Source organism: Protopterus annectens, chromosome 7.part0 (genome assembly GCF_019279795.1).
Source record: "Protopterus annectens isolate FY-2018-M chromosome 7.part0, PAN1.0, whole genome shotgun sequence".
Classification (NCBI taxonomy): Eukaryota; Metazoa; Chordata; order Ceratodontiformes; family Protopteridae; genus Protopterus; species Protopterus annectens.
The window spans coordinates 851,379,429-851,404,052 of NC_056739.1; the positions used below are offsets into that span (position 1 = coordinate 851,379,429).

At 43.3% G+C, this 24,624-nt stretch overlaps 1 protein-coding gene across 2 annotated transcripts in view; it reads right to left on the reverse strand.

Annotated features, from left to right (window-relative positions):
- IARS1 (isoleucyl-tRNA synthetase 1) overlaps positions 1 to 24,624 on the reverse strand; it is a 1,809,950-nt gene that overhangs the window by 162,660 nt on the left and 1,622,666 nt on the right. For both annotated transcript variants that reach the window (XM_044077404.1, XM_044077403.1), the window contains one exon: positions 22,085 to 22,261. In XM_044077404.1, coding sequence (XP_043933339.1) covers positions 22,085 to 22,261 — 177 coding nt within the window. The remainder of the gene's footprint in view (positions 1 to 22,084; positions 22,262 to 24,624) is intronic.

A 24,624-nucleotide genomic window follows, 5' to 3' on the forward strand; every position in this document is an offset into this window, starting at 1 on the left:
GATTCCTTTCCTCTTAAATGTTTTCTGGGCAGGGGACTGTTTTCCTCTTACTACTGGCGAATATGCTAGAAAAGAGGTAAGGGAACAAAAGAGCTATATTTTCTTTCCAAGTCCCCAAGTGATTATTTGGTAGATTGTCAAACAATAAATGTGGGGAATATGGGGCATCTAAATGGGCTTTAACAGCTTCAAGATGAATTTAAATTCTTAACTAAAAGTAATCCCCAAGTATTCCTCCTGACACAGCAACCCTGTACCTAGGACCTACTGCATCATATGAAAAATGTAAGGAGATGATCCCCAGTCTTACATTTTATGAACTTTAGGTTAACACTACTTCCTATCTTTCTTTCTCTGCAGTAAGCTCTAAAAAAAAATCCTTAAATAAACCAAAGGTCAGAACCTTGATAAGTGACCATGTGTGCAAAATGGCTTAGTGAAATTATCGCTAAGCTGCTGGAAGTATACACATTTTACAGTATCTGTGAATTAACATCAGCTCTCTACATCAAAAGACAATGTAGCAAAGGAACCTGATTTCCTTAACTGCAAAGAACAGATACAGACTTCAGAAAGATCTGTTTTTGGCTACTAAATAAAAAAAAGCCCTGTCGTACCTGGAAAAGTAGCCAAAATGTCCATGCTGTTCATAGCTCTCAACCTCTTAGTGCATGAAATCTGGACAAAGCCCGACAAAAATGGGGAGACAAAGGCCCAAAAATAGGGACACATTTTAAATATTGCTCTTATAAATTTAGAAAGTTGGTAGAGTAACAGGGTTTGTTTTAACATACATTTCCGGAAAGATATGAAGTCTGAAACTCAAAAGTATGTCATTATGTACTGACTTCAGTCCTTAGATCAATCCCAGTGATTTGCCAGAAAACCACAAATTTTATGAGGAACAGATCAAAAATATGTGCCGAAAATCTGGACAGTTGAGAGGTATGCAATGCTGTTTACTTCACATACATAATTTTGGTTCTATTAACGTTGGCTTGAAGGCTAGCCAAAGTATTCCCCTATACAATTAATAGTTTCTGTACAGGTTATGCCCCAAGGGCCTGAGAGCAGTGCAAAGGATAACGTGTCCTCATGACCAGAATTCATTTAAAGGGCAGTGTGAGACAAGTACAACTCCTCCTCCTCCTCAGAAAATGACAAGAGCGTTTCATTTTTTCTTCAACAAATGTATGCAAGTAACAGTTAAAGATCACGTAAAGCAAATTTTGAGACAGACTGACAATGATCCACAAGTGGGCTCAATTAAGATTTCTATCGAAATATAGCCTCATCAAACATTTTAAAACATCTCTAACTGGTTGTTTAAGTGCTGACAGATAAAGGATACATCCATCTGTGGTAATAACACTGCCCTTTTTTTCAAGTGAAAAGGAACAAGGGCATCACCACTATCACACATTCTGGATCTCCCTACTAAATTTATTGCACTTGTAAAAATAATTTAGCCGGTTCCAACAAAACAGCCATCATCACAGCTGTGGTAATATTTATTTGGTGTATCACTGATGACAATATATCATTCTTAAGCATCTTCTCAATTGGCTTTGAAATTCATAAAGATAAAGCCAATTAAGCAGCATCCTCTGAGGAACTTGACAAGGACTTGGTTGTTTGGGGTTTTCCTGAATATTTGCCATTTTTTAAGCCAATTTTTCTATATATATATTTCTGGAGATCAATGGAAATGGCTCTGAAAGAAATGGCAGGACCAATGCAGAAGAAATAGGCAGATATTTAATACTAGCTGCACAAACCAGATATTACGGAATAAAATCTCTTCTTGGAAGTTCATATGCAACTACAGATTTTTAGAAGACTTCCTGTGGGGGCCACCATTTTTCTTAACTTTAGAAGGCAACTTCAGACAGGGATGCTTTTTACTTCCTTGTTAGACTGCTTACCTACCACATATGTTGTCTTTTCTACCAACTCAGTCTCCTGATCATGGCTGAGGAAGAAATAGCTAGGAATGGAGGTTTATCCTGCCACATTTTCTCAAGTTCGACATTAAGTGAATGTGCCTCCAAAGTTACTGTTTTCCACAAAATGGCTCCTTGAAATGAGCCAGAAATATTAGATGCTTAAAAAACACAAGAATTTGTGTGTCTCAGAATGGAATTTGGAATATCCTTCCAAGCTCATCGTTACCTGCTCACACTAGTGAAAGCCACAAGTTCAAATGAGGAAGGCCCTCCCCTTGGACTGCTAAAACTAGGAAGGCCATCCCCTTGGGCTGCTAAAACTAGGAGGGCCCTCCCATTGGACTGCTAAAACTTCAGCAGCCATCTCTTTCATATCACTCCACTGCTTAGTGCACAATGCAATACACAATCAGAGATATCTGGGAAGATTAGCAATCACTGATAGCTTACCAAACCACACCATAGGAATTTTCATGGGATTAGGGCTTCTGTTTTCTCTTCTGGTGAGAGAGAGAGAGAGAGAGCACTGGGACATTATTTTCTAACCTTCCTAGAGTCAACCAATCACTGGAAAGTCTGACAACTGCTTCTTACGAGCTAGCTGGGGATTACTGCTACTTTTTTCTGAATGGTGAGAGAAGGAGAATGAAAACATCGATCTGGACGGTCTCTGATTGGGCAGTGTGTAAGAGACTTCTGGTTTTGGGCCATTGTGCATCTTAAACTTTGTTGCACTGAACTCCTGTAGGTGCTATCCAGAGCATCTATCAGGAAAAAGCTACAAGTGTACAGAATCAGACATCTGGAACAACACTGCTGATCACTAATGAGCCTGCTTTGCAGGACCCAGCTTGAAATCACTGCTACTATTTTGCTTCTGGTGAGAAAAGGAGCAAGGGGACACAGACTGCTAGCTGAGCATAGCTGCGCTGAGACCAGCACTAACAGCAGGCAGACAGTAGCCAATAGGCAAATCACTATTTATCATTCCTGGCAAAATATTTGTGTCACTTCACCAAATACTGCTAGATTAGCCACAATCTAACCCATGTTCACAGTACTTCCACATACTGCAACTAAACAAAGATCACAGAGTCACCAGGAAAGCATATCTGAGCTCATCCCACTCATTAAGTCTGCTGCTGCACAAGGACATGTTTTAGTCATCGGGGCATCTACAGTCAGGAGTACAGGCTCTACACTCACCAGGACAGACAAGAAAAGAGTGACTGTAAATTGCTTGTTTTGTGGCAGGACCTATGATGTCACAAAGACTCTAATGGTCACTTAACCACACAAGTATGACTATAACCTAGTGGTGGCCCATGTGAGAGTAAATGATCTGAGGCACTTCACCAAGACAGACATGCATAGAGATGTGAAGGAACGAGACAGAAAATACACTGGTCTGGGAACTTGGGTAGTATCTTGCATTCACTAAGAATGATGCTTATATACCAAGACGGCTAATTGCTGAAGCCAATTTTTTAAGTAACTGGTGCTAGTCTAAGGGAGACTACTATGTGCTGACCAGGGATGACAGGGTAGATAACACTTTGTTTCTCCAGGGATGGTGCACACCTCTCATACCAGGGCTTTTGCATATTGACTAAAGCTTTTGGTGTCCCCTAATATGCCTCTTTTAGGCACACTCTCTCTCTGCTGAACTTTCCTACATAGCAAATTCGAACCTCAGTTGAGTCATAATGGTTGCATTATTCATTACTAAAAGTGCAAATAGAAAGATGTCAGAACTTGAGGCCTTTCTGATCTGTAACACATACATATCGGTGCAGTTACTGAGACATGGTTTCAGTGCAATGATAACACTTTCTCTACACCACAATTTAAAACTGCTCAGGCCTCCAGGCCCAAGGATAACTTCAGAGATGTATCTGTATTTATCAGGAAACACAATTACATCATGACAAATTACTCACAACCCTAACATGGAGCACTGGAGACCCAATAAATTCTTAACAAACCCAACCATTACTTCACCGCTAACTACAGATCCCCATCTATGTCCCCCACAGATCAAGGGAGCTACCTCAATACCATTAAGGCATTACACATCAAACCAAATACCTTCTTGTTAGGGGACTTCAATTATGCAAACATTGACTGGCACACTTGCACCTCTAAAAATGCATTTCGTAAACTTTGTTAATACAATGCACTGAAGCAAAGTGTAAACGTCCCATTAGAGTCTCTAAAATCCATGACCTGGTTCCTTACCTACAAAGACCCCACAAGTAGTCCACCATACTTAGTCACAGATCAGCTACCCTCTCTTTCAGGCTTAATGGCAATGCCCAACCAAATTTATTTATTTATTTCAGTTTGATTACCGGGGAAGTCAACTGGGCCAAGAAGTGCCCATTTTCAGTGGAGGCCCGGGGAGAAAAGCTCCACAAGCAATACAGTGAAACATGGTTACATAAAGGTGATGGTGTAATACAAGAATAAGATTCATGCAGTCAGGAAATACTTTTACATAAAATGTGCACAATCAGCAAATGATGGCTCAAATGAAACCATCTTTAGGAACATATCAAGCAAACCTATTTCAACTTACATAAAACCCACACACAAAAACTCAACAATACCCTCACAAATGCATCCAACATAGAGGGCTACCACATTCATCTCAAATTTTTATAAGCATCTAAGCAGCTGCATAGATTAGTCGGTACCCATCCACTCTAAACACATTAAATTCTGGGATAAACCTCTCTGGTGGAACTCCTGTATTAATAAATTGTATAACAAAAAAAAAAAAGAAAATAATGAAAAGTTTTAAGAAAATCCTACCTCCATACCTCAAGACTAAGATGAAACATATCAGCAAACAACTTAATGGCACTATTTAAAAATGTAAAGCAGAATATGAACTTAAATTTGTTAAAGAGGGTCTGTATTAGAGCCACGAAAAGTCAGTTCAGTGAATGGCATTTAACAAATGCCATTCAACGAACTGTTACAGTGAGATCGCGGGTACAGTGAAGATTGGAAAATTTGCCCTTTCCTCACTGTAGTGCAATCACAGAGTTGGCATATATAATTAGTGGGGGCAGAGCCCCCCACAAGAGCGAGTTCGATGAACAGCATTTTCAATATAAAAGCTGTTCGCTGAACTGACTTTTTGCGGTTTTAATACAGAGCCCATTAAAGATACCAAAGGAAACTACAAATCATTCTTCAGTTGCATAAGGAATATTGTTCAACAATGCAATGAGCTCATCCCCAATAAATGCATTCCAGTCTCAAGGATATATTCAATACATTAGCAGCACTATCTTCAAAAATTTAGTTTCCTGTGTAATCACATTGAAACAAGTCTTAGAACCCCTTGTCAAAGGCTAAAAAACATTTCTACAGGACCAGATAACATACCAGACTACAATTTATCACTTCCAAGTATGCACTGTCCAAGCTTCTACTTCATAGGATCATAGGAGATTACTAGGCTAACGGCCACAGGGCCCTTACAAGCCTAGCCAAGTTTAACCAGTGTTCCCAAGGGTGTCTGGTTCAAGTAGACACTAAAATCAGCACCTATTGCCCCCGTCCAAGTGGGACACAGGTGGAACCCACAGAGTGAATTTTCAGTTACCCATCCAGTCGCCTAAACTGCTCTTAAATATGTCCAACAATGGGCTTTAACATGAATAGGAAGCTTGTTCCAAAGGTGGGGCAACCTCTGAGAGGCAAATCTGTCTCTCCAGCAAGTTCTGCTGATGTCACATACCAGGTTAAGGTCCTTTGGAGCCAGTGACCTGTGTGCCGTTTGGCTTGTGAAAGTGCATTTCCATTAAAGCTGGGTCAGAGATTGCTCTATATACAAGATACAGGCTGTCTCTGTACAACACGGAGTAGAGTGAATGATTTCAGTCTGTCCGCATAAGACAGAGCTTGAAGACCCTGAATTTTCTTTGTAAGGAACCTTTATGGTCTCTTGAATGGCTGCAGGTGTTTGGAAAGGCTTTTCATCCAGAAAAGGGGAGGTCATTGTCCCACTGTACTCCTCCCTCGTTGGACTCATTGTGGAGTGCAATGTCCCTTTTGGTATGTATCTCTCGGGATGTCTGCAGCAGCTAGAGGGGCCGCAGAGATGCCTCACTAGGAGAATCAAGGGCCTAGAGCAGATGCCCTGTGCTGACCGCCTTAAAAAGCTCCGGCTGTGCTCTGTCGCATGTCGTCTACTCAGAGGCGATCTCTGCTTAACATATAGGGCCATATCAGGCCCAGAGCTGTTGGACATGCTGCACTTGGGGAGGTCCCAGCCCCTCAGAGCCACACACTCCGGGGATCTAGACCTTGTCATCACAGTGGAAAGGGCATGCTGGAGAGATGGGTTCCTGGCCCGGAGACTCCCCAGGCTCTGGAATGAACTGCCCATACATGTCAAGCAGAGCACCTCTTTGGCCCTCTTCAAAAGGAACCTTGACGATTGGATGGGAGAAAGGAAATTCACCTCAGGGATCATGTCAGCCACCCTACTTGACAGGGGTCCAGGGAAGTAAATAGTGTGGGAAGAAACAGCCAGGGAATTGTTACGGCTAGGCTTGTATAGGCCCTAGGGCCGATAGCCTAGTACCAACCTATGAAGCTATGAACCTATACCAAAAGGAGCACTGCACTCCAATATTGGCCTGATGAGGGAAGAGAACAGGGGGGGGGGGGGTTATAAAAAAAAAGTTATGTTCTTACCATAATGTTCCATCTATGTTGTCGATCTCCCTTCATTTTTGACAATGGGTTTCGGTTCCGTCCTCGGAACTGACTCGGCCGATATAACAAGCTCACACCAGCCAAAAAACTCTCCAGCACCCATAGTGCCTCTCTTCCCTTCCCTTCAGATCAAGTTTGCCCATAAAAAAAGAACAATAAAGTGGAGGCTTTGTCTGAACAAATGCCCTATCACATAGCCAGGAGCAGTTCTGGACCTCCAGGAGTCTTTGGAAGGGGGTAGGAGGATGGGATGTCAAGAAAGAATGAAGACAGACACAGATGGAATGTTATGGTAAGAACATAACTTCTTTATCTGATGTCAGTCTTCATTCATTCATGACAGTTGGGACAGAGTCCCTAGCTACTTTATGTCCTGGGAGGCCCTATGGAAGGATATTCCTGAGCACCATTGAGCCAAAGGATGCTCTCCCCCTCCCCCTGGAGAGCATGTACAATTTGTAATGAGTGACACAGGTATGAGGGGTAGCCCAAGTGTCTGCTGTGCAAATGTCATCCATAGAGGCTCTTGAATGAAAGGCTACTGAAGTGGAAACTGACCTGGTGGAATGAGCCTCAGCTGTGGCTGATAAACTCATTTGATTCTGTTGATAAACAAAGGTGGTTCCAATCTCTCAAACATTTTGCCAAAGTGACTTTAGAAAATGACTTGCCCAGTTTAGGCCCTGAAAAAAAGAGTGGAACAATTGGTCTGATTTTCTGAATGATTTAGTCCAAAAATTGCCTATGTACATCCAATAAATGCAAACAATATTCTCCTTTGTTTGAAAAGTTTGGGAAGAAAACTGGCAGGTCAATGGTTTGCTTAACATTTGAATCTGAGACAACTTTGGGTAGAAAGGAGGGGATAGTCCAAAGGGAGACTCTCTCTGTGAAAAATTATGTATGGGCGCTTTATACACAAGGCCTGCAATTCTGATATTCTCCTGGCTGAAGTGATGACTACCAGGAATAAGGTCTTCCAAGATAAAAATTTTATATCACAGGTGGCTGCTGGTTCAAAGGGTTGCCGAACCAAAGTTTGCAGGACTAACGTCAAACTCCAAGGTTCAACAGGTTCTTTAAAGGGTGGTTTAAATGCACGACTCCCTTTAAGAAGTTTTTGCAGAGACGGTGAGATATTAAAGAAAAATCATCTAAACCATTATAGAAATTTGAAATAGCTGCTAAATGGAGTGTGATACTAGAAGCTGAGGCTCCTGAATGGAGTAAGGTTGACAAATATTCCAACACTATTAATCGGGGCTGAAAAGGGGCCATATCCTTTTTCTTGAGACCAGATTACAAATCTGCTCCACTTACTATGATAAATTTTCCTGGTGAATGGTTTACGGGAAGCCAGAAGTATCTTTTGTACTGGAGAAGACAGATTATTCTGCCTGGCAATTACCGGAAGTGGAGGTACCAAGCGGTCAGCTTGAGACATGGTAGGTTGGGATGGACCAGCCCCTGTGGATGAGACAGCAGTCCCAGAGTTGGGTCCAGAGTCCATGGGCAATGAACTAGGTGAGGCCAAAGAAAGGGGAACCAGACTTGGCGGAGCCAATACAGTACAATGAGGATTACTTTGCTTCTCAACCATTGCGCTTTCTTTAAAAATGTGGTATCAGGGGAAAAGGAGGCAAGGCATAAAGCAGTGCCTGAGGCCAACTATGTATAAGAGCATCCCTCTGGGACTCCCCTTAAAGGGGGATTAGGGCAAAGTATCTGCTGTATTTGTACTTCATAGGAGATGCAAATAGATGGCAGCAAGGCTAACCCAAACGATGAAAAATGTCCGTCGCTAGCATGGGATTGAGAGACCACTCGTGAGGCAGGAGACTGCATCTGCTCAGTTTGTCTGCAATCATGCTGGAATTCCTGGGAATGCGCATTGCTATCAGAAAGCAGTTGGAGGCTATCACCCATTGCCATACTCTCATGGCTTCCCAACATAACGGGTAGGATCTGATTCCTCCCTGTCTGCTGATACACCAAACGACGGACATGTTGTCTGACTGGATAGCAACTGTCCCCGACGGAAGGGCAGACTGGAATGCTTGCAATGCCAGAAGCACCACCCCTCAGTTCTAGTACATTGATATGCAAATTGGCCTTTAAGGGGGACCAAGTGCCTTGGATCATCTTTCCCTGAAAATGACCCCCCCCAATCAGGGATGTATATATCGTCACTACAGCCTTGGGCTGAGGGGGTGAAAAGGGGAGACTCCATAACTCCTCTTCTGGCTTCATCCACCAATTCAGATCCTGCTTGCAACGGTTTGTTATGCGGACTGCGTGAGACATGGGGTGTGTTAATAGAGACCACTGTGAAATTAGGAGCCACTGGAGCAGCCTCATGTGAAGTCTCACCAGGGGAACGAGGGCAATTGTCGCTGCCACTGACCTTAATAGTTAAAGCAGTAAGCGAGCTTTAACTTTGTCCTGAGAGAGTATCACTTGGAGCAGGACCTTAACTTTATAATCTGTGATGAGAAAGGGCGACTAGACAGGCTCTTGTGTCTAATGGTGTTCCAATGAATTCTAAGCTTGGAGTGGGTACCCGTTTTGACTTCTCTGTTTATTGAGATACCTAGGAGCCCTGCCAGTTGTAAGGTGTAGTGCAAGGCATGACGTAGTAGATGCTTGGTGGGAGCAGTAGGGAGCCAGTCTTCTAAATATGGAAACGCCTGGAATCCTTGCAGTTTCAAGTGAGCTGTTACTACTGCCATACATTTGGTGAACACACTAGAAGCTGTGGAGAGACCCAAAGGGCAGTGCCCGAAATTGGTAATGACTGGTTCCCAGCCAGAAGTGGAGATATCTTCTGGAGCATTTGTCCATTTTTATAATACGCATCCTGAAGATCTATCGAGCACATCCAATCCTCTTTTTCCAGAAATGGAAGGATAAACTGAACCATGACCATCCAGAATATAGCCTGCTTGACAAACTTATTCAAGACACTGAGGTCCAGAATTGGCCTCCAGTTCCCAGTCTTTTTTGGCACTAAAGAACTTGAGTAAAATCTGGATTCTATTTGGTCTGGTGGGACTGTTTGGATGACTCTCCCTTCGAGCAGCTTTAGAATTTCTTGAACTGCTGCCTCCCTCTGGGTGGAATGTCGGGGATTCACCTTTGTGGCCTCGGATAAAGATGGATAAGGTAACCTCTGGTAATTATCATCTGCACCCAGGAATCTGATACTACTGAGTGCCAGGCTAGGTGGTGCAGAGAGAATAGTCCCCAGACAGCTTCCAGAGGCAAACAATCGGGCCGCTCTTCAGGAGCGCTGACAGGGCTTGCCCAGAGAAGGAATCCCTGGAACCCTGATTACATGGGGCCCCCTCTGCCATGGGAGGGGAGTCTTCCTGATGAGTTGCCCCCTCTACCCCAGGGGGAAAATTCGCTACGTGTGTCACAAAAAGGTCCTTGGGACTTCCTGAACCACATCTTTCCACTTCTCAGTTTCCTGGAATAGGATCGTTGAGGGGTGGAAAAACATACATCCACAGCAGACAGGGTCTTTCCATCCTTCTCACACCTGGCTAATATGCGTCTAACATTTGGGCAACAGAGAAGAAGCATCAACGGGAACGCTGATGAAGGAAGACTTGAAGGGGTCCACAAAGTGGCACAAGTGTATCCAGAATGACGTCTCATGACAATGCCTGCACCTGCTGCTCTGGCCACCCCTTCAGTTGTACGTGCAATCAACTGCATGGACGAGTTAGAGATGGACTCCAGGGTGGCAAGCTGGGAGGCAACCTTGTCTCGTACCTCATCAGACACTGCTCCTGCTAAGGTTCCTGAGAATTCTGTAATCAGGTCCTTTTGACGACAGGTAAAATGTGCCAAATAATTCAATGACCGTATGGCAAAGGTCATTGAAGCATAAACCTGCTTCCCTAATCTGTCCAACATCCAAGACTCTCGATTTGGAGGATGGGCAACAGGATTCCCCTCTGTGAGTTCCTTCTTCATGGCCACCGCCACCACCACAGCATCTACTGCCAAACAATTGGACCAGTGGGGTTGATCTTCTGGGGGGGAGAGTATTTTGTCAGGTCTCTGGGGGGAGTGGCTCAACAGTGTCAGGGGCCTTCCATGCACACTGCACAATGAGCTTGACTAACTCATCTGCAGGCGGGGTCACCCACGAAGTAGTGGGTCGGGTACATAAAGCCTGCAGGAATATGGATTCCTCTGAGGAAGGGTTGGTGGACTTCATCACCCCTCTGTTTTAAGATCTCTAATATGTCTCCAAAAGAGACATCTTCAGGGGGCGACCATGGGGACCCTTCCCTTTCATTGTAATACATATCTTCGGTGAGAGATTCCTCAGGTGCATCAACATGCTTCCTCTTGCACAATCTCTTACAGGGTGGCTCATTGGGGAAAGGTCTGAAGAGGACTCCGAAGAGAGGATACCCTGGCTGCAGTGTATCTTGCTGCTCCCATGCCCGTTGCCCCAGTGTAGTAGACCATGACAGCTGCAATCCAGAAGACACATATATACGACATTCTGGTGCTGAGGTGCCGACTGTGAGCCTGCTGAGGTGAGCGCTCTCTCTATAATCTGGAAGACAGGCCTGCCTGAAAAGGGATGGGAGTCTGTGGAGAAACAAAACCTCGGCTCTGAGTGGGAGGGAGGTCCTAGATGGGGTTGGAATGCCTCGGCCTCCAAGGGCTGATCCACAAGTCTCACTACATCAAGCTTTGAAAGGCTCCTGGTGGAACAAATGGACATCCCCAATGGAGATTCTGGACGGTCAATAAATGGATTGAGCTGCTGTCCAACAAAGGGGTCAATGGATGGGGAATATAGAGTCCTGGCTAGTGGTTCGACCTTTGGCACCATGGTCGAATGACCAGAAGGTTGTGATGGAGGGGGAGTGACCAATTTCAAGGGAGAAGCTATTGTTGGTGCTTAGAGTGTCTGCGGTACCATGGAAAGGGTCGGTACTGTGGTGGCTGTCGTAGTCGGTTCCATGGGCAAGGACAGCACCGTGGAGGGGGTGTCTTGGGCTCTGGTGCCGAGTCAGGTGTTGGTACCAATTTCAGCTGTTTAGTCTTCGGTTCAGTATGAACCTGAGCTTTAGACGTTTTCTGTTCATGAGAATGAAGAGATATTGGGACAGAGTGACTTCTCCTTTATTTCTTTCCTAGGAGGTTTTGACACCTCCGCCTCAAATAAAGCCTCCGAAAAAGGGGGGGGGGTTAATAAACCCTTTTAAATTAGCTTATTCCTACGTTCTGCTAAGGTGCAGGCACTAAAGCCCTTAAAGAGCTTGCACGGAGGTTGGACCTGCAAATGTGGGACTCCTAAACAATATACGCAGGAAAGATGCCCATCGGAATTGGGCATCTTCCTGCTACATTTGTCACAATGTTTAAAGCCAGTAGCACCTTTTCTAATACCAACAATGGTAATATAGGTATACCCAGAAGGGTAAGAGAAAGTGGAAGGGAAGAATACCAACAATGATATTAGAGATTACGTAGAGGTAAGAGGGAAGGGAGGGACTTATACCAGCTATGGTACGAAGAAATACCAGAAGAAAAGGGTAGTAAAGAGGAAAAAAACACACACCAAAATAAACTAAATATAAAAGCTCAACTAAGACTAAGTAGCAAAATTTTCAAACAATAGTGAAAAAATATAACACTTCGCTTGAGAGCAGACCTGACACTTCTTGAAACTCTACGTGGCAAACGAGATCTGAAGGGAAGGGAAGACAGCCACTATGGGTAACCTTAGCTTGAGAATTTTTTGGCTGGTACAAGCTTATTATATCGTCCGAGTCGGTTCAGAGGACGGAACCGAAATCCAACTGTCAAGAATGAATGAAGACTGACAACATCGTATCCTCTTTCTGGAGGCAATGCCCTTACTTAGGAAATGAGCAATATAAAATTCTCTTCTTACTACTGTGGAGACATGGTGATCGAAGTTAAGGTTGCTGTTGACCTGTACACCCAGATCTATTGCCACTGACTGTGCATTTAGGGTATTGATATTGATGTGGTAGTTTGCAAGAATATCACCCTTGCCAAAGGGGATGATAATACATTTACTTGCATTAAGTTTAAAACCATGACTTTGGCACCAGTCATTAGTCTGCATAAGACCTTCTTTTGAAGGATGTTGACATTGCTAGGCATTTCAATGATCTCTCCCAGTTTGCAGTCATCAGCAAACTTTGTCAGTCGCAGTCCTTCAGTTTTACCCTGTACTTCGGAGAAGTAAAATCTGAACATTAGGGGTCCCAGAACCAATCCCTGTGGAACACCACTCGTTATAGGTCTGCTGGAGGAGGTGGAGTCCCCTATTTTGACCATATGAGTTCTATCAGTAAGCCAGCTTGCAACCCACTTGACAATATATGGGTTGATACCCAGCTGGGTGACTATCAATGATGCCTGAGTGGGGACCGTGTCAAAGGCCTTGGCTAAGTCTAAGTAGGCTGTATGCACAGATCTGCCCTCATGTTTGGTAACTGCCTCGAAGAAGTCCACCAAGTTTAACAGGCATAATCTCCCCTTAACAAAGCCAAACTAGGCAGGGTTGAGCATTTCACGATTTCCTATATCTTTAATAAGGTCCATAATGATTTGTTCCATGGCCTTGTAGACAAGGCTGGTCAGGCTAATGGGTCTATAGTCCCCAGGGTCCATGGATTCACCCCCCTTTGTGCAAAGGGATGATGGCAGCAGTTTTCCATTTCAATGGGATGAAGGAAGTGCTTAGGCTGTGATTGAAAATCGTGCCCAATGGTGATATTAATTCCTGTTTTAACCCATGTAGAACACAGCCCAGGGTGTTGTCTGTTTCCACAGAGGTTGTATTTTTGGCCATGGAGAGGGAATTTAAGACCTGCTACTCAGATACTAGGTGGGGGACAGGTGTTGGGGATGCTTTGGGGTATATGTGGCGGGGACAGGGAAGTGAAGTTTTCACTGAAGCTGTCAGCCGGCGCGTTTGCTATATTCACAGTTCTGTATATGTAGTACTATTAACTATGAGTTCAGTGCAAATCTGGACCTTATCTTTGAGATTACGGCTATAACTAAAGAACACCTTGTGGTTATCGTTAGTTAGGGAAGCTAATTTTGATTCATAGTTAGCTTTGAAGGACTTCACTAATAGTCTTATTTGCTTGTTTAAGTTGAGGAGGGTGTATTTCTAGTTTTGAGACCGTTCCTTCCTACTCTTAGACAGCAATTTCTTTCTCCCGTTGTATAGCCATCCAATTAATGGCAGTTGTCCACCAGGCAGGTTTGTTCATCCTTGAAGATCTTGCTTTGGTTCTATCAGGCACAGCAGAGTAACTACAATTGTACAGGTGCTCTTACAAAGCAGTGGTATATACCTCAGCATAGGAGTCTGTTCCATCAGTGGGGGAGATGCTATTTATGCTGTCACAAAGTACAGTTTTGTACCTACCATAAATGTAGATGTTCGAGTGCTAATACAGCTGCAGTCATAACAGATGGGTTATCCTGCCGTCAGGCGGGTCCTCGGTCGGCCGAATTCCAAAGTCTAGGTCCGGCGTTGGATGTCGTCGCTTCTTCCCTGACGTCAGTGCGGCAGGGGTATAAAAGAACCAGCCGACGCCATTTTCTTCAGTTTTTCTTGCCCCAGATGTCAGGTGCCCCCAGAAGGAAGGCAAAACATAAACTTATATAATAATGCAATGTAATATAATCAAAAAAATGTAGTTTGCAAGCAAATACACCACAAAAGAATACCCCAATCAGGTTGTATGAGGAGGTGTTTGTCATTAGGCCTGTCCCAAGAGGGGATGGAGGGAGGGAAACCTGGACTGCAGCTGTATTAGCACTCGAACATCTATATTTATGGTAGGTACAAAACTGTACTATGTTCGTCGTGCATACAGCTGCAGTCATAACAGATGGGTAGAATCCCAAAGCTAAAAGGGGTGGCAGGCACTAAGTGGAACTAGTAGGAGCAAGGATGCCCTGCAAGACTACTATGGCAAAGCCCGCTCTGGATTTAGAGTATAGTGGAAGGTGATAGTGCTTGGAGAAAGTGTGCACAGAACTCCAAGTGGCTGCTTCCAAAATATCCTTGGTAGGAACCCCCCTGAGGAAAGCTGCAGAGGTAGCTGTGGCCCTTGTGGAGTGAGATCTGATGCTTGTAGGTACAGTTTTACCATGAAATGAGTAACAAAAGCGTATGCAGTGGGCTATCCATTTTGAGATTGTCTGTTTGGAAATAGCCTTTCCTTGAGCACCTGTAGCATAGGACACAGAGTTGCTCTGATTTTCTGAATGGCTTTGTCCTGTCCAAATAATGACGAAGTTGTCTGTGTGAATGTCCAAGGAATGTAGTAGTCTTTCCCGTTTGTTTTGTGGGTTAGGATAAAAAGTAGGTAAGTGGATAGTCTGATTCAAGGCTACACTGGATACTACCTTTGGCATAAAGGAAGGGTTGGTTCGTAAGAAAACTCTGTCCTGATGGAAAATGATGAAAGGTTGCACAGCCATGAGGGCTTGTAGTTCCGAAACCCTGCGTGCTGAGATGATAGCCAGAAGGAAGACTGTTTTCCATGACAAATATTGCAGTTCTGTTGATGCAGCTGGCTCAAATGGAGGCAGGGTCAGTTTTTTCTAAAATGAAGTTGAGGTCCCAAGCAGGTACTGGTGGCTTCCTTGGGGGTTTTATATTCTTAGCCCCTCTGAGGAACTGTCTTAAGAGAGGATGAGAGAATAAAGGAGGATCAGTGTTGTATTGTGCAGAAATGGCTGAAGCATGGAACTTGATGGAGGGAGAAGGAAAGTCCACTGTTTAACATCTCAGCTAGGTACTGTAAAATTTGAGGTAAATCTAGTACCCAAGGATTCTGGCCCTTTTTCTGATTCCAGGCACAAAACCGTTTCCATTTGGCGGAGTAGGCTTTTCTAGTAGAAGGCCTTCTGGCCTCCAAGATGACATCCTGCACCTCCTTGGAGAGGAGGGTCTGTTGGGAAATCAAGGAATCCTCCATGCGGCTAGATTGAGGGTTTTCAGCTGACTGTGAAGAGTTTTGAAGTTGTGCTGGGTCAACAGAAGAGGCACTAGAGGCAGGATCCAAGGTGGGAATGAGTCAGGCTCCTCAGGAGTGGATACCAGTGTTGTCTTGGCCAGTCTGGAGCAATGAGAATCATCTTTGGCCTGTCTGCTCTGGCTTTTAATAGAACTTTGGGCAGCAGAGGAAGAGGTGGAAAAGCATAAACTGTCAATGTTGTCCAACTGAAAGAAAGTGCGTCCACTTTCCAGGCCTGTGGATGATAGGTCCTTGAGCAAAATTTTTTCAATTGGTAATTTCTGTGGGTAGCAAAGAGATCTATGTCCGGCCTTCCCCATGCCTGAATTATCTTTGCGAAAACTTGAGGATGCAACTTCCATTCGTGTGGATCTGTCATATTTCTGCTTAGGATGTCTGCCAGTGTGTTTTCCTTCCCTGACAGGAATTGTGCTTGAAGTTGGATTTGCAATTCCAGAGCCGTGTTCCAAAGAGACATGGCTAGTCTGCACAGGGGGTATATGAATGAGTTCCTCCCTGTTTGTTTATGTACCACATCACTGTGGTGTTGTCTGTCCTTATCAATAGCTGGCCTGGATGCAGTAGGTCTTTGAAGGCCATAATAGCATTTTGCACTGCTAGCATTTCCTTTTGATTGATGTGAAGGTGCTTTTCTTTTTGGGACCATTTGCCCTGAATGCACTGATCTGTCATGTGCGCCCCCCAGGCGTAGTCCGAGGCGTCTGTTGTGATGATTTGATTTGCTTGAGGCATGCAGAAGGGGAGACCTATGTTTCTTTGGCATGCTTGAGCCCACCACAGAAATTCCTTTTGAAGACATGGAATGAGTGGTATAATTGTTTCCAAACTGTGGCTGTGTTGAGAACATAAGTTTTTTAGGTATCATTGAAGTTTCCTCATATGCAGCTTTGCACATGGGATCAGCAGTATGCAAGATGCCATGAATCCCAGAGCCTGCAGGACTTTCCTTGCAGTCAGCCTGGTGAAGGTTGCCATTTTTCTGAAGTATTGAGATAGTTGCCCTTGCTTCTTTGGCGTGAGGTAGGCCATCTGGGTGTTTGTATTCAAGCTGGCACCCAGGAAAATTATTGCTTGAGAGGGTATTAGTTTTGATTTCTTTTTGTTGACTGTGTATCCCAGAAAGTTCAACAACTTTTATTACAAACGCCAGGTGTTTCAGAAGTATGTGCTTGCTGTCCGCTTGGATCAGGCAGTCGTCCAGATATGGGTATATTTGTATCCCTTGAAGTCTGCAAAAGGCAATTACTGATGCCAGGCATTTTGTGAACACTCTGGGTGCAGTAGATAAGCCAAAGGGCAATGCAGAGAATTGAGAATGGGTTGAACCTGCAAGAAATCTGAGGTATCTTCTGCAATCTTGTCTGATTGGGAAAGCAGGTATGCCTCCTTGAGGTCCAATGTTACCAGCCAAGACTCCTTGCCCAGCATGGGAAGAAGCTGCTGCAATGTGAGCATCTTGAATTTTGGTACGAGTAAATATGTGTTTAGGATGGATAGGTCCAAAATAGGTCTCCAATCTTTGTCCTTCCTTGGTACCAGGAATAGTCTGGAATAAAAACCTTGACCCTGTTCTTGTGCAGGTACCTCTTGAATAGCTTTCATGTCCATGAGAGCTGAAATTTGTTTTTGTGCCTCTGCCCTTTGATTTTGTGGCAGGTTTGGCATGCCTCTCATTTTTGGAAGGGTGTGAAAGTGGAATCTGTAGCCTCTGTCTATAATCTCCAGGACCCGTTTGTCTTTTGTGACACTATGCCAATTTTTTGAAAATAATGCCAGTTTTCCACCTAAAGGTGCTGCCATTAAAGCTTTGCTTGGCATGCAAAAGGGAAAGTCATTGTGTCTGCTTTCTGAATGGCTGTGATCTATCCTCTCCACCTCTTGGTGTAGGTGCTTGCCATTGTCTGGCTCTAAATGATCCTTGAGGTTGACCTCTACCCCTCGGGTGCCTGTATCTACCTCTTTGAGGTCTATCCGTGGCTGGAAAGGACCAATTTTTTGAAGGCCAGTTTCTGCTGAAACGTGGAGGTTGTACCTGTAGGAAATCTTTCACGGTTTGCATTGATCTTGCCTTTTCCTCCATTTTCTTTAATACCTCCTCAGCTTTACCACCAAACAATACATCTTTTTGAAGAGGTGCATCTAGTAATTTAGCTTTGACATGATCTGGTAAGGTTTGCTCTTTGAGCCAAGCATGTCCACGTATGACAGACCCTGTAACAGCAGCTCTACATGAGGCCTCTAAAGCATCAAAACCACATTGCAAGGTATGTTTACCCACTTGCTCTGCACTATGCAACAAATCCTGCAACTCCTTCAAGTCTGGTTGCTCAGGTTGTGTCATTTTGCTTTTCAACTGAGATAACAAAAACTGTTGATACTTTAACATATGGAACTGACAGTTTAATGCCCTCATGGTTAAAGTGGCAGAGGTGTATACCTTTTTCCCCGACCTTTCTAAAGCTCTGGAATCTCTCTCTGAAGGTAATGGTTTTTTGGCAGTAGAGGCCTTAATTCCCTTGGGACCCTGTGAAATAGTTTCTGGGTCAGCAGCATGGCCTTTGCATAGGAATTGGTGTGAATAGGAACCCGGTAATACCTGTCAGGTTTAACAGGAGCTGGAGGTAAAGAATCTGGGTTAAGGGTGGCCTCTGTGTACACATCATCTAGTATGTCCAAGACAGGAGGGATAACCAGAGGCCTGTGCTGAGGAAGCAAGAGAAAATCCCTGAGACTTTTCTTGGAATCTGAGTAATCTTGGCCTTCCCAGTGGAAGTGTTCCCTCAAGGTATGTAAGGTTTCCCCAAAAGAATAGTCCTCGGGAGACAGAGGGAATGGACTCCTCAGCATCAGAATCTTCAAAAGGGGAATATGAATATTCCTGGTCCTCAGAATGTTCTGAGGTAATAGAGGCCTGGTCTGAGGAAGGGTAGTCTTCCTCCAATCTGGGCCTTTTGTCCGAGGGGGGTTGAGAACCCCTGATAAGAGTAATCAAATCCTCAGCCATTTTTAGCATCTGTTTTTTAAGCATGGGGCCTTGAGAGGGGCTCTGTGGAGCTTGTCTTTTAGTTTTCACGCTGCTTTAGATTTTGTGAAAGCCTTAATGGAAAAAGAGGAAGGCCTGAAGACACCTTGAGAGGTGGCAGGCCTGTCTAAACTCTGAGTTTCCCCGCCAAGAGTGGCGTCGGTATCTGTAGTCGGGGTGGGGGCCGAGGAGCCTGCGACCTCGGGCACAGAAGACACCGCTAAAGAAGCGTCATCGGTACTAAGGGGCTGCGTAGGCGCCTCGCTGAGAACAGGAGCACCTGTAGCCGGCTTGAGCGTGGTGTCGGTAGAAGTCGCGGACCTCGTATGTCGGTCCTTATCTTTGCGTCTTTTACTCAAAACTGGAGTTGGAGAATCCGACGACATAATGTAATTAAATTTTTTACCAAAATAGTGTTGGGCGAACTCCGCCCGATGCTTAATAGTGCGTTTGTTGAATCTAGCACAAAAACGAATGGAAATCCTTATGCGGTATTTGCTTCCCACATGAAATGCAATTATTAACTTTGTCTGACATCGGTCTGAGGCAAGAAAAGTTTCCCCAATGGGGTACTTAGCTTTCAAGAAGACTTCGGCTGAAAAATAATCGTAATCTCAGGAGCTGGTCGACCGGCACTTGCGAACTGCTTCTGCTTCGGGCACCGCGCGGCAAGAAAGACTGAAGAAAATGGCGTTGGCTGGTTCTTTTATACCCCTGCCGCACTGACGTCAGGGAAGAAGTGACGACATCCGACGCCAGACCTAGACTTTGGAATTCGGCCGACCGAGGACCCGCCTGACGGCAGGATAACCCATCTGTTATGACTGCAGCTGTATGCACGATGAACATCTGTAATTGGCCTTGAAGAAGTCTTTTGGTATAGTTGTTGCTGGGGGGGGGGGCTTGTGTTACAGTTACTTCTAGTTAGGAGACTGAATTGTGGTTAGATCCCACCAGGGATGACCACACACTGGAGGTGGTGCAGCAGTCCCCCATGTCGGTGAGCACCAGATCCAGCATGTTTGAGCCCCTTGTGGGTGCGTCAACCAACTGGTCCAGGGCACTGGAGTTATCCAAGTCCGGGAACCTTTGGGCAAGTAAGTTAGAACAAGTATAATTTACTCAGTCAATGGACGGGTAATTAAAGTCACCCAAAACCAGGGTGTTTGGCTGTATCTTGACTGACTCAAGTAGATCCAAGTAGGCTGAGTGGATGTCCTGATTCATGGAGGGGGTCCTATAGCCAGTAATGACCTGAACAGGGGGCCTCATCTACAGTCAACTGCACCTGAAGTAATTCAAGGGAATCGTGCTTTTTAACCAGTCTAGAGGTGTATTTAACTTTAAGGAATACTGACACACTGTAACACCACCTCCTTTATTTCTCATATCTTCAGTTTGTGGTCTGAACAAGTGGAAGGAAATGTAACCTGGTATAGCTGGGGTGCTCTCTGCAGCCTTAAACCAGGTCTCAGTGACTGCACAAAATGTCAGCATCTTCCAAGGTGAGAACTGCTTCCAAGTGAGTGCAGCTTCTGGTTTAGATTCCTTGCGTTTATCAGCATAACCTTGAGGTTGTTTTTAGAGGGTATTTTTATGTCGGGAATTTTGTTCTTGTGACATTGCCTAAAAAAGGCACTAGGGGTGTCAAGAACCTTAGCCAGTAACTGAAATCCCAGGGTGACAGATGAAGACCATCGCTTTCAAAGCATCGAGGTCTGTCGACCATGTCAACCCAGGCTGACAAGACACTGGATCCCCTTTGAATGACAACAGAAACTATGCCAATTGCTGAATCAATCATTTTTTTGTTTGTATTGAGGTATCATCCTAAGTGAAGGTAAAATGCTGGTTAAGGCTAGGGACATACCTGCCTGAGACACATAAGAGAGCTCAGTCATGTCTCTCTTCATACAGTCCAGTGAGGTATGTCTCAAGTCGTTCACACCAACATGGACTATGAGGGAGTCTTAACAGTGCCTGTTGTTGACAGACATGAGTGTGTGTTCATCTTCAGCCTATCCACATGGTTTGTACATGATGCCTGGAGCATGCTCACGGTTACTCCTCTATACAACGGTGGCCCCTCTACAGAGGCAGATAATTGTAGCCCCATCAGCCTTATATGCAAAGCCAATGAATGCATCATTGCAGAACTTGCCTATGCTGGATGGCATATGCATATTGTTTAAATAAGCTTAACAGTTCTTTCCTGCTAGCATAATCCAGCATGGCCAAAATATGCAGCTTAGGTTGACTTACCGATGAAAAAAATAATGCATCCAGTAATTACGGCTTCTGTTAAAGAACACCAGATCATGCTAAGACCTCAAAGTAAATAAGAACACTGCACACTACCAAGTTAATTGTTGCTCACTGACTGGCAGCCAATCAACTGACTAAAGAGTGACAGCAAGATATTTAGTTTACTGTTTTGTATAAAACCATACTTACTAAATTAAACTTTAACAGTAATTTACAAGAATTTGTTGTAATACTATTTGTACAGGAAACAGGCACTCCCCTTACACGCCACCACCCATTACAAACTAGACAGGGATTAAGAGCCAAAAGCCCTTTCTCTCATACAAATGGTAATAGGGAAAACAGTTTTCTTACACTGCTGATGACAGATGCACTTCAACTGAAGTATCAGGTATACATACACACACTGCACTCACAAATGTAAATGCACATGGTTAAGCATTCTTAACACCCATTATTGCAATAGCTGTAATGTTGACAAAAAGGAAAATACTAGTCTGCGTCTAGGTTTCTACTGGATGGCTTTCCTCCACAGTTCTCCCCTGTAAATCACCCTCACCCTTAATGGTCCTAAACACAACAGCATGCTAATAAGCTGATAAAAACAATAGCCAGGATGTGTTCAAATGTTGGATGAAACCAGAAAGGCATGTGGCGGTGGATATTCATTTTCTACAGCAACGCAAAAGCCACAATGAATGGGCATTACTCTGAGTAGGGCTGCTAAAAATATGACACTGGATACGGATGTCTGATGCAAGCTCACACCTAATTAAATGGACATGCTCCAAAACAACCTAAAGTAACATCAACAACAGTGTGTCAAAATATTCAAGCCATGCCAAGCTAACACATTCTTCAAAAGCATGTGTCGCTGTGCTTCAAACCAACAAATTATAGTAGGCCGGCTGCTAAGATATAGCTCTATGGGATGACTCAGGATAAATTCTGATGTACAGTGCTGATACACACCCAAGAGATATGTAGCAACCACTGTTACATACAACAGGTAATTATAACAATGTTATTTATCACACATTGCAACATACCTGTGTCTTCTCCTGGATAATAACATCCAGGGACGCTGGCACTGGATAAGGCTTTATAGGTGCCTTAATAGTTGCTAGGATGAATTCGGTGTGACCTTTAACAACTGTGTCCAAGTAGTCTCCTACGGGCTTACATTTATAAAACACTGTAATTTCATCTGTGGGGACCAAATTACCCTGAAAAACAAAAACAACAAGTTTAATGCATCAGCTTTCATCTGCTGAACTATATGAACTTCAACCAGACTGCAGAAACAAAATGGTATTAGCAAACACTTAAAAATCAACATGACTTGAAAATAAGACAAAAATGGAAAAGTTATATAAATAGAAAGTACAGTTGTGTACACTTAACATAAATGTAGATGTTAGAGTGTATTCACTGTTGCAGTCATTACATTTGGGTAATCTAGTAAAACACAAAATGGAAAACGGGAGAAATAAAACTGGTAATGAAAAGTGCAATCCCGTAACAGACTCGATAAAGGCTGTCCCATAAACGTCACCAAATCAGCAAATCAAACTCTTCAGTCCAAGATGTATAATTCCACAAAAGTTTAATACACTATAAAAATAGAACATAGGTTAAGCGCTTTCATTTCCAAATAAACGGAAACTTCTTCAGAACAAATCAACATCCTGTGACACACGTATATATATCATCCATTAAATTTATTAATTGATTTATCAAATCCAATTAGTAAAGATTTTTTAAAAAACAAGATAATGTAGTTGTTCTTGGCTTGAAAAACATGCTATTCATGTATTAACTTCTTTTCAGTACATTAGACTATACTCCTTGTACTGTACTTGTATACAAAATCAAAAATTGCATGAATTCATAAGTCCCATAACTATATAATGTATAATTGACCTCTCATTGGTATAAGAAGTACATTTATAGTATATGTAAAAAATAATTATAATACACAGTATATAAAAAAATTAATAAAGTAAAATCAAATGGAAATTGATGTATCAAGTTGATGAATATATATGTTAATAAATAAATGAATAAATAGATATAAATATAAATATAAATAGACATAATATACATAATATATATAAAAAATATACATAATATATATAAAAAATTCCTTCATAGATTAGATTAGAATTTTAAAGTATTGAAATATTAAAATGTTCTCAACAAGGTTAAAATGTTCCTATAATTTCAGGCCTTATCTTGTGTTTTCCTTTTAGTCTTGTTGGCTCTCAGTTTTAAGACTGGTAGAAGGGAGATGTGGTCATTCAACCCAGGGGGTGTATTTGAATCAAGTCTTAATTGCCAAATAAGCTCCCTATAACTGAGTTGGTTCTCTCTATAAATAGAAAGTACAGTTGTGTACACTTAACATAAATGTAGATGTTAGAGTGTATTCACTGTTGCAGTCATTACATTTGGGTAATCTGCTGGCAGGTTGCCCTCAGTCGGCCTGAATTCCAAAGTCTTGGGTCCGGCATCAGTTGCGGTCTTCCTCTTCCATGACGTCAGGTCGTCAGGGGTATAAAATATGCAGCCGACGCCATTTTCTTTAGTTTTTCTTGCCCCAGATGTCAGGTGCCCCCAGAAAGGTAATATATATATATATATATATATATATATATATATATATATATATATATATATATATATATATATATATATACACACATATATATATATATATATATATATATATACACACACACACATGCATCAATATAAACTTTACCCTCATCTAAAAGCAAATACACCACATAGGCTGTAGAAGATAGAGAAGGAAAGAAACTCCAGAATGAAAGACGAATGGCGGGAGGGTAACCTGGACTGCAACAGTGAATACACTCGAACATCTACATTTATGGTAAGTGTACACAACTGTACTATGTTCATAGGTAGGTACTAGGCTATCTGCCCGAGGGCATTTATAAGCCTAGCCAGAGTGTGTTGGCTTTCGCCGCCCCATTGATTAATTAACTGAGCCTCTGTCAAGCAGAGCCAATTAAGTGATCCCAGGGGTGTAATTTCTGTTACCCATCCACTCGTCAAGGCTTCTCTTGAAGAGTGTTAGTGAGGGGCTCTGCCTAATGTAGTTAGGAATTTTGTTTCAAAGCATGGGGAGTCTCTGACAGGAATCTATCCCTCCAGCATGTTCTATTTATTGTTGTGGCGAGCTTTAGCTCACTAGAGCGTGTGGCTCGCAGTGACTTGGATTTCTTTAGGTGGAGCATGCCCATCAATTCTGAGTTGGAAATGGCTTTGTAAGTCAGGCAGAGATCACCTCTGAGTAAGCGATATGCCACTGAGTACAGCCGGAGTTTTTTCAGTCGGGCTGCATAGGCCATATGTTTGAGGCCAGTAATCCTCTTGGTAAGGTGCTTTTGTGGTCTTTCAAGCTGTTGGAACTGTTTTGTGAGGTACATCCCAAATGGGGCATTGTACTCTATTATGATGGGTCTGATGAGTAATGAGTAGAGGCGCACTATAACCTCTATTTCTAGATGCGAACCCCATAGTAATTAGATGGGCCACATAGAAGGATTTCCTAACTACTTTG